Genomic DNA, 10,920 nt, shown 5'->3' on the forward strand with positions numbered 1-10,920 from the left:
ATTATTTGAATGATGATTTGTAAACATTCCTATTTTTTATTTGTCCTGTTTTCAATTAAATCAACATGAAAAAAAATACAAATTATTGTTTATGGGGTTAAAAAAATACAGTACTTTTCTTTGAAAAGCAACAGGCCCTAGTACCACTGAAAGGTGTCCCTGCTTGGAAACAAACAAAACAAAAAAAAAAAAAAACAGCAGAAACCAGCATGGTTTTGTTGTGTTTTGGTGCAAGACCAGTATCAAAAGCACAACAAAACAGCCAAGATTCCAACAGCTGAACCTTTAGTCACTGGGTAACCCACTCTACGAACTCAGCCTCAACTGGCTAACAGGGCCAGCATGTTGCTGGGGCCTTGGCAGGAGCTGATGAAAGAAAGCTGGTAACCAGCTGTTTGCTGCTGCACCTCACTTGGTAAGAGTGGGTTGTCCAGTGGCTGAAGATTTCTGTGTTTGAATATTGGCTTGCTGCACTTTTGCAGGGTGTTGCTTACTTTTTTAATTCCTTCCTCTACCGTCTACTTTACATAATGGCTCGTAAGGTTTCAATAACAGGGTTGTGTGTATGTTGGGAGAGGAAACTTCAGAGCAGAATTAGGACTGTTTAAAAATTGCTTGTAAGCAATATAACAATCAGAAGGATCACATCAACAAAAATCATACTGCAATGCCATCGTATGTGGTCAAGGATAACACACCGTCAGTCATGTGCTTTACTTGCTATTATTACCAGAATGCTCGTTCATTCAAGAGCTGCTATTGGCTACAACTGATGCCCAGGCACTCCTCACGCGCGTACAGACACACACGCACACACACAAGCACACATAGAAAATGTCCTCCAATTCCGGAATGCCCTTATAGACTACGCACTAGAACTGAAGGGATTTAAAACGTTTTAAAATTCTTTGTTTTAAACACGACAGTAACCATCTAAAACACGTGACCAATATGCTACAATGATCAATAAAGTTTTATAAAAAAAACTACAACAACAAAAGCTCAGCCAGTGTGATTGGCTGTATTTCCTATGACGCAACGAATCCAACGAGGAAAGGGCGGGACTGAAGACAGTGAACTGGTGCTATCATCATGGCGGGATGCATGAACGAACGAAACCGAATATTCACAATAGGAGCTCAATCCTTAGTTTTAACGGTGCTGTTGTCTTGTTTAGCTGTAACCTCGTCACAGGCTACAGGTAATATGTGACTTAACGACGTATTTAGACGCACACGCACACACGTATACCTTACATAGAGCAATGCGGCACGAGACTGTCGTTGTTTAGCCTCTTGGCGCAAATTAGCTTGTGCTTGATCATGGACACCACACAAACTGTACAGGTTCATTACATTGACATCAGATGTTTTATGAAAACAACACACGACTAGACCTGTGTTTTTATATGATTGATCGATAACTTACTTTTATTGATCGACGAAAATTCTGTAGTATGTAACATTCTATTGTTGAATGAAAAGATTTTTCTAATCTAGCCCATTGCTAGATTTCCCCCTCACAGTGGGTCCGTGTGTAACATTCCACAGATTAATTAATTGATTGACACAAAACCGGGATTATGAGACGGATCTTTTAAATACGATTCAAGTGGTATAAGTACAGTACTGATTTCCTGTTTATTTATATATATATGAATTGACTCTTTAAAAACAGTGAAAACGCACCAATTTCTGGCCATCGTCTCACTAGTCAACAGGGGTCAGGATTTTTGGTGTGCCCTTTTTGATATATTCTGAGATTCAAACTTCCATCCTGTTTTCAAAAGTTTGATATCATTGTATATCTTGCTAAATACAGAAACTGACAACAAAAATGATGTCATTGTTTAAAATTAAATACATTCAAAGTGGGCGGCCCGGTGGTCCAGTGGTTAGCGCGTCAACCTCACAGTGCAGAGGTACCGGGTTCAATTCCAGCTCCGGCCTCCCTGTGTGTAGTTTGCATGTTTCCCCGTGCCTGCATGGGTTTTCTCTGGGTACTCCGGTTTCCTCCCGCATTCCAAAAACATGCATGGCAGGCTGATTGAACACTCCAAATTGTCCCTTGGTGTGAGTATGAGCATGGATGCTTGTTTGCCTCTGTGTGCCCTGCGATTGACTGGCAACCAGTTCAGGGTGTACCCCGCCTACTGCCTGAAGACAGCTGGGATAGGCTCCAGCACCCCCGCGACCCTTGTGAGGATAAAGAGGAACAGAAAATGGATGGATTGATGGATGGATACACTTAAATGAAATCATTTGGCACACAAAGCATACTCAAGATGTAACTATTAATTGATTAATCAACAACGAATCAATTATCTAATCAATTGATCATCCGTTTTGATCATCGATTGACCCAGTTAAATTTAAAAAGTGTCCAAATCTTTGGAGTTTCAGCCTCTGAATAGTAAATAAAGTATTCTGCGCTTTCTGTAATACTCGTATACCGGTAAGAAGATTTACTCTCGTGTTGAATCAAATAAAACATTTGCAAACATTTGATTTGCTTTTGAAAAAAAAGCCCTTTTTTCTGACACGTTATGCAGCAAATCAGTAGCTTAATATTAATTAATTTATGTTTGTGCATTTTGTGCGCTCTCAATATATAATCTGTTTTTTAAATAAAGGGATGGAAATCAAAAATTTAAAAAGTCAGATTCACCAATTATTTGACAAAATAATCAGATGAATCAATTATTAAAATAATCATTAGTTGCAGTCCTACAATGTACAGAGAGAAAATACATTTATAGTTGAGAGTTAACAAACACAACATAAATTATACAATATAATACAATTGTGGAAATACATAGTAAGAATTAAATATAGCACACTTGAGAGAGACATTTGAAGGTGTTAACATTCATGAAATTAGCACTGGAAGCGACGGACAATTTGGGCTATCATACTGGTTGAAGGAGCATTACAAATAAACATGGCTGTTATGTTTGGTGGTGTGTTTGGCCAGGGATGAGGGTCTAAAATGTGTGTGTGTGTGTGTGTGTGTGTGTGTGTGAATCAATTAATTTGCATGACATTTGGCAGAATTCCAGATAAATGAAGTGTATCATTTAGAGTATTATATGGATTTGAAATGATATTATATTCTCTGTCAATGTTTTTGATAGCCGTTTGTCAACTGCAAAGTTTGGGAATATTGTCTGAGTATTGTGTATTTACTCGGTCAATGTGAAAATGTCAAAGCCGTGTATAAATTAGGACTGTTGTACATTATCAGTATTGATGTAGCGATAAAGAAAATAACGTGAGTCGAGTAGTTCGATCACTTTTCAGGTTGTACCATTAAGTGTGTAGCTTGTTGAGTGGTCGCTGCCGACAGCCAGCCAACGGTGGACAAACCAATATTGACTTTCATGCTTTCACAATGTACTGTTGATGTCCTTTTATGGGAAATGAATGTTTGTGCTCTTGTAATCCAGTTAACAAGCCTCCCATCATCGAGCTCAAGGATGGAGAGAAGTACGAACTATCGGCCTCCAACCTGTTCTGCTACACTAACTCCATCGTACCCAACTGGAGGCAAACCTGGACGACAATTCAGGTTGGTTATATGAGCAATACGAAATTTATTGTCAAATGATCATTGTTTTAACATAAGGGCCATAATGATTGGGATTTTTTTTTCTTGCATGATATTCTGCAGAGAAAAAAAAACAGAAAACCGATTAGACGGCCAATTAATGAAATAAAAAAATCCATTGACTAAAATAGCTTCTTAACGCTTAGAACCAAAAAGATTTGAAATACAGGCAGAAGATTTGACTGTGTTACAATACTTTGTTGTTTAGTATTTACTTTTTCAGCAGAGGAATTTTCAAATCCAAAAATGTGCACCAACCATGCTAACTGATGCTTTATACAACTTTAGACAACTCTATACAGCACATTTCACAACAGCTGCAGCTGTAACAAATAACAATACAACAACAGAAGAAAGTGAAAACAGTTAAATACAAATTAGTGAGACTAACACATGTACAGGAAACAACAGAAAACAATAGAACAGTGTCAGTCTCATGATGGGTCAGAAGCCAAAGGATAAAGATGTCTTCAAAGGAATTTAAAAACTGGACAGGGAGAGTGCTTACCTAACATTTCCCATAAAAGGACCGACCGGCAACGGAAAAGGCTCGATCCTCTCTGAGGCTCCGCTTAACCCTCGGAACCTCCACTAAGGTCAGTTCTGCAGACCTGAGGCACATCGGTTATGCCCTGTCCCTCTGAAAACGACTCGTTTGTATTTCACAAAAGGCAATTGAACACCTTTCATTCAAGTCACTTGGCACCATCATGATTTGCCAGGTCCGAATTTGGAGTTCAAAGGTGTTCATATTGGAGGTGGTGCAAAGTGAGGAGGACCTGCAGCAGCTGGAACGCTTCAGCGTGTGGAACTGGCTGCACAGTTTGCTGCGCGAAGGCCAAAATGAAACCACCATCAACATCGACCTGTTGAGGAAGAAGACGTGTTTCAAAATCAAGCCCAGCAATAATACCAAATACACGGTCAAGCCGCTCCGCAGTACGTCACGATAATGTCCATGTTTTATGTCGGAAGGTGAATTATATTGCGCCAACATGATGATTGTATTGTCTTTCAGAGTTAGACATCTACCTGTTTTTGGTTGTCCTCCTCGGAGTCACTTTATTTGTTTTTGCCGACTCCCTGAGCAGGTAATTTGATTTCCGTAAGCGAGTATGTTATTGAGGTTTAGGAGGCAGTTCTGTTTTATTCCTAACTTGTTTATTTTTACAATAGGAGTCAAGTTTTTTTCTATTCAGCCGGCACGGGCATAGGAATGATCGCCTCCCTGGCTGTTCTCTTTTTTATCCTGGCTCGTCTTTTGCCAAGGGTAGCGTTGTGCGGCCTTCTAAAAGAGCAGTAAGTAAGCACGTCACTCTAAAAAAACGCATCTACCCCTTATGTTTCCACAGAAAAGCCCTTTTTACATACTGATTGTCGGTGGCTGGTCCTTCTCTGTGTACGCCATCCAGCTTGTCTGCAGGAACCTGAACGTCATCCTTCGAGAACATTGGCCTGTGGCTTTAGGTACATGCAAATCGGTCAGGTAATACAGTCTTCGCCCTTTCATCGTGGGGCGTACCCACCCACAATAAGTGAACATCTATGGAAAATATGAGGGGACCAACGCAAAATGATCAGTTCCTCTGATTTTGCTCTTTATAGGCAGACAGTATACTTTCTGGGAAAATCTTATCGTCTGGGGAAAAAAATTTATCATGACAGGCCTGTGCACGTATTACAGTAATCCCTCGTTTATCGCGGGGGTTGTGTTCCAAAAAGAACCTGTGATAAGTGAAATTCGTGAAGTAGTCATCTATATTTTTAACAATTATTACGTATACAATACTGTATTGAATGAAACCAAAGATTAAACTTTTTTTCAGGCCCAAGCATTTAAAAATAATACAAAAATATAAATGTTTTTTTACAAACAACTGACAGGTTTTAGAAATACTGTGCAGAATGATTCGTCGACATTGTGGGTTTTGTCATGAAGAACATTTGGCAAGCTGTACAGCTGTACATGAGGCGTGGAGACTGTTCACATCAGTCTACAGTCCCTTAGCCAATGAGGATGCAGAACACAATGCACTGTTAAAAAAAAAAAAAATGCACGAATAAAATCTGTAAAACAGCAGAGCCGTGAAAAATGACGTGTTATAGCGAGGGATTACTGTATTGACACCATTTGGAGTGACAAAAAGAATCAGATCTGTATTGGATCAGTATCGACCGATGCTCGAGGCTACAGTACTGGTTTCACTATCGGCTATGAAAAAGTGCGATCAAGCGATGTAGTGGGAGTGCAGTAATTGAACCGTGTGGAAGAACATGGAACACATGGAAGAACACTTTAAGTAAAATTACGGTTAGGGGTTGCAAAGTGGTGGAAAATTTCCAATAGATTTAATTTCTGATTAATTTCCATGGGAATTTCAGATGGAGGGAAAATTAAGATGTGGGGTTTAATTAGGACTATGTTAAAATATGTATAATATACATAACATTTAAAATATTTCCCCAAACACATTTTAGTCCACTATTATGAAAATCTTAAGCAAACCGAATTGTCCGACTTTTAGTAGGTTTCGTAGAGCTGTGCAACTCAGGCTTATCTTTTTTCCACCCTGCAGGTTATATGGGTGTAGTTGGCTTTGTTAGTTTTGCCGTGTGTTACCGCTATGGCCCTCTGGTGGACGATAAAAGCATCAACATCCTGTCGTGGTCGCTGCAGTTGGTGGGCCTGCTCCTCATTTACATGGGAATTCAAATTCAGCAAGTTTCCTTTGCCATCATTGTGGCAGCCGTTTTTGCCAAGAATCTGGAGTACCCCATCATGATGGCTGTCATCGCAATAAGGTGAGCGCTATCACAAGATGCTGCATGAAATCAGGACAAGTGAGGTCACAAAACATGTTAAAAGTGACCAAATAAAAGCAAAGTGGTGAAATAATAGTTGGGATTTATGAAACAGCAGCAGCGAATGGTAACATTTTCACGCCAAATGCAATATTACAAGTATGAGCAGATTTTCAGATATTTGGGAAGGTTATTCCCCCCATAGTTGAAGAGTACAGAAATACAATGCTGCAACACTGTTAAATTGTGCTTTTGGAAACACTCAATAGGCTGACACCGGATAACCCCAGGGTGCAGAAATCTCAAAAGAATCTAAAAGTCATGAAGATATTTCATTCCAAGGTCATACAAAGCTTTTTAGACTCACAGTGAGATTTTAAAGTCTGTTCTTTGACTCATAGCAAGCCGGTTTTGGAGATTTTAGGTTGTGTGGTACCAGTAAAAACTGGAGTGGCTACATTCTGACTCAGCTGCAGCTGTTGGATTGATTTTCTTTTATCTGTTCAGACCTGTAAACGCTGTTACAATCTACTGAAAAGGAACAATAATTTAACTGTGTCATGTTTGGACAGATGATCTTTGATTTTGAAGCTGTTTCCCAAGAGCTAAAGAGCAGACTTAGTCACAGTTTTTAAAATACAGGTCCTTGCCATTAATCTCACCTAAAATTTTCACCTGACTTGTAGCTGTCAATGACACGCCCAGTTGAGCACGGACCTTTTACTCTTCAGGTTGAGGGTAGAAAACAATGACTTGTCCTTTGTGCACTGAGCTGGAGAATGTTTGAACTCATCCACTAATTGATATGATCGCTGCATTCAACCAGAGAGAGTAAGGCGACATGGTGACTCAGATGTAGATCTGTGTGTTGTTTGCATACAGTAAGCATGATAAGACGTCATGTTTTATGATCTGAGCTAGTGGCAGCATGTTCCCTGTTGAGTAGAAGCAGCCCTAGAGTGGACCCTTGGGGTACTCCGCATGCGATCGCCCATTTATTTACACTCACATCACCAACTGCATCAAAGTACTCATGATCTTCCAAATGAAGTTTACCTTGTTGTTGTTGTCCAGAAAAATCCGCCATTATGTTCACTGGAAGCCGGAGAAGCGCCGCCTCTTGACCGAAGAGGAGTATCGCAAGCAAGGAGAGGAGGAGACGCTGCGAGCGCTGGATGAGTTGCGCAAGTACTGCAACAGCAGGGAGTGCAGCCCCTGGAAAGCTGTCAGCAGGCTACAGTCGCCCAAGAGGTGCTCGCTTTTATTTGATAATACTCTGTGTGTGTGTGTGTGTGTGTGTGTGTGTGTGTGTGTGTGTGTGTGTGTGTGTGTATATATATAAAACGTTTTTACACCCCCTAACCAAAAATAACATTTAAAAAATTAAACTGGATTAACATGGAACTCTGGTTTTCGTCCAAATTATGCATAAAATGCATCCCCACCTCCAAGCAGTGCTACTTATAGGTGGATGTGATCTGTCCAATGTCCAGGTTTGCCGATTTCATAGAGGGCTCCTCCCACCTGATGGCGAACGAGGTGTCGGTGCATGCGCAGGAATACGGCTGGAAGGACTTTTTCGACACGGATGACGAGGAAGATTCATCCAGCCTGTGCCAAAACCAGAGCGAGCCAGAGCAGACGCCGTTTGGAAACTATGACGGCTCTCTGGCGCTCTAACGCTGGCGCTTGTGAGTCAAGTCCTTGAGTATCACCAGCCACACAAGGTCATGTTTGTGCGCAATGAAGTTGACTGACAAAGGGCGATTGGTTGCCAGATGTGAATGTACAAAAGAACACACGGTTTGGTGAATTTACTGTCGTGGGGTCTTTGCTCCAATCGACTGCCACGAAACCCTAAAGGAGCGCAGACACCTTCTTTGTTTTTAATCGTACAGGTATATATAGCACCATGCAAAAGCCTCAGGCCACTGTTAGATTTTTATATATTTTTTTTGCTATACCACATTGAGCATGAAAACTAGAAGGCCAATAAGTATATTGCAGCCCCCCACCAAGGATGAACGATCAATAAATGTGAAAATTCCGAGAGGTTTGTCATTTGGTTGTTTGCTAGCTCGCAGGCTACTTTCTTGTCAATGGACGATGCTGAACAGACGGAAGCCACCAGTATTAGTCTGGTAGTTGGACACTTTCAGTGACTCAGATTTAAAAAAACAAAACAATAATAATGCACCCTTATCCTAACCGTATAGGATGTCATAAAATGCAGTTGGTTGACCGATCACGCAGGACTCCTTGACCAAGTTTCATGTTTTCATTTGTGTGAACCTACCGAGTCCCATTCATGTTTTACAAGTCATATTGACTACTGTGAAAAAGGCTCATCAGAACAATGCCCAAGACATTTGGGACTGTACTTTCTGGGAAATACTTTTTTTAATGTTTATACAAAAAATAGTTGGGTCTTTGGAACGCTTAGTCCTTCTGTCACTTGTGAAATAAAACAGGTCAATCTTTTCTAAGTGTGATTTTATCTGGGTGAACGTTTGCTCAGCCTGGACGGATCATTTAACAGTCTCAAGTCTCCAATAACACCAGATCAAAGTCACTTGGTTTGTCAAGAGACACTTTTTGGCAAAGAACTCTGAATACTTGAACTGTATGCAGATGAAGGCCTTTAAGTTGCCCACTGTCAAAAACACTTTTTAAAAGGGACCTAAATGCAAAAATTGGGCTTGCATTGCCAGCATCACAGGACCAAACGTAGACATCAACTCAGTTGTGACGTGAACACTTAAGGCTACTACTCTACTGTGTTCATGTCTACTCGGTGTCACATGTTTAAGAACCACGACTGTAAGATAAAGACATGAAATCCCAAATTCAAAGCACTGTATTGTCATATATTTCTTCTTTGCCAAAAGTGTGGAAAAATGGTCACAATACCCCAAAAATTGTGGAATCGCTTTGTAATAACTATCAAATGGAGAAGCAATTGTGTATATCTAATAATACTGAAATGAGGTTATGGTTACTCTACATTGTTTATGCACTTATAACTGGGGGTTCAGTAATTCAATTCTCATTTTAGGCAAAGCAAATATTTATTGCCTTCATGTAAAATGCAAACCAGAATAGTTCACAAAAACACGCACATGAAAAGGTGGAATCTCACAATGAAAAGAAACTATTCACATTAATTAATAGCCTAAACTTTACAGACTTGCGGCCAGTCCTGATGCAGACATAAAGTCCTCATTTTGGTTTTAGATAAAAGCTGTCTAAAACCATAATGAGGGAAACCCCCCAAAAAGAAGGGAAAAGAGTGGTCCAGTAACTGATACTCCTCAAATAATGGGCAAAGCTGCTGCAGGTTAAAAGTGTTGCTTTGTCCACAGCAAGAGCAAATCATGTCATTGAATAAAAGCCCACTGATAATAGTGCACAGTATTTTCAACATGTATACAGTACAAAGAGCTTCCAGACGTAAGAGGAAATAACGCAAGAAAAAACACCCCCCCCAAAAAAAAAAAACAGTGAAATTCCAGTGTTTGTATTCGTCACATTCCAGCGTTCATTTGTCAGTATTTGTTGATTCCAAATATTCGCACTCCATGGAACTGTGGCAACTTTGGCAAAAGGACACTAAGAAGGGAGCATGTGTTGATCAAGAAATGCGTCGCGTCGTACTTTGTGTAGAAACTGGCCAAAATGTACCTGCCGAGAAAAGAAACGACATCATATCAATGTCATATTCCTTCGAGCGGTGATGACTGAGCAAAATTGTAACCAACACATACAAGTTCATACAGGCAACACTCATTTAATGCTGGGAAGACATTCCAACCAACAACAGATGAAAATCTCCAACATGAAGAAAAAAACTACCACACGTTAAATCAATTCAAAGTTCTGTAAGTTTATGATGTATCATCATATTAATGTATGAATAGTCTTTTTTAATTAAAAAAAATCCCATAAGTGTGTGTGTGTGTGTGTGTGTGTGTGTGTATATTCCACAGCAAATTTTTGATGCTCATTTAAAAAAAACGGTTCCTTTTTCCTTGCACACCAGGTTTTGAAGTTATTTTCATTATATATATTTTAAGTGTGGCCTTTAAAACTTGTGCAATACAGATTTTTCCATATGTTGTCATTTATAGCTCCCAAAAAAAACCCTCTGTTGCTGAACTGAACCATCAGTTCATGAATATTACTTCATACCACGGATGGGCAATTTCCAAAATTTTGCCCTCATGGTTCAGAAAAAAAGAATCTCAAAAGGTTTCCTTGCAGCTTTAATTAAAAAATGTAGAATTTGTTGACCGGTGTCATCTTCAGACTTTTTCTTGCAAAAGTAAAACGTTATTCTCGTAAGATTACGACTTTTTATCTCGAGAAAATGTGGACACTTTAGTACTGTATAGCCAAATAAGATAAGAAGATAAGAAAACCTTTATTTGTCTCACAATGGAGAAATTTCCAATATTATAAATATTCCCACAATACAAATTCCCCCCCCCCCCCCCCCAGTATTTTGCACCTCCA

The 10,920-nt window shown here is 39.7% G+C and overlaps 2 protein-coding genes across 3 annotated transcripts in view; one reads left to right on the plus strand and one right to left on the minus strand.

Moving 5' to 3' along the window:
* Positions 1-1,043: 1,043 nt before the first annotated feature.
* nemp1 (nuclear envelope integral membrane protein 1) lies at positions 1,044-8,889 on the plus strand. The gene is made up of 9 exons (XM_019865074.1): positions 1,044-1,201; positions 3,446-3,567; positions 4,329-4,545; positions 4,625-4,697; positions 4,783-4,876; positions 4,959-5,073; positions 6,183-6,408; positions 7,483-7,659; positions 7,902-8,889. Exons 1-9 carry the CDS (start codon positions 1,093-1,095, stop codon positions 8,086-8,088), a joined length of 1,320 nt encoding a protein of 439 aa, XP_019720633.1. The 5' UTR covers positions 1,044-1,092; the 3' UTR covers positions 8,089-8,889.
* Positions 8,890-9,326: 437 nt separating this feature from the next.
* Positions 9,327-10,920, minus strand: part of ormdl2 (ORMDL sphingolipid biosynthesis regulator 2) — a 19,757-nt gene continuing 18,163 nt past the window's right edge. For both annotated transcript variants that reach the window (XM_019865077.1, XM_019865076.1), the window contains exon 4: positions 9,327-10,089. In XM_019865077.1, the coding sequence (XP_019720636.1) occupies positions 9,954-10,089 (136 nt within the window). In that variant the 3' untranslated portion in view covers positions 9,327-9,953. The remainder of the gene's footprint in view (positions 10,090-10,920) is intronic.

The sequence above is a fragment of the Hippocampus comes genome, unplaced genomic scaffold (assembly GCF_001891065.2).
Source record: "Hippocampus comes isolate QL1 unplaced genomic scaffold, H_comes_QL1_v1.1 scaffold124, whole genome shotgun sequence".
In the NCBI taxonomy this organism is placed as follows: Eukaryota; Metazoa; Chordata; class Actinopteri; order Syngnathiformes; family Syngnathidae; genus Hippocampus; species Hippocampus comes.

Bases quoted from the DNA above. Each gene is read 5' to 3' on its own strand.
- nemp1 (XM_019865074.1), top strand. From the start codon at position 1,093: ATGGCGGGATGCATGAACGAACGAAACCGAATATTCACAATAGGAGCT. The intron at 4,698-4,782 runs GTAATTTGATTT...TTTTTACAATAG, and splicing joins TTTGCCGACTCCCTGAGCAG to GAGTCAAGTTTTTTTCTATT. The intron at 5,074-6,182 runs GTACATGCAAAT...TCCACCCTGCAG, and splicing joins ACATTGGCCTGTGGCTTTAG to GTTATATGGGTGTAGTTGGC.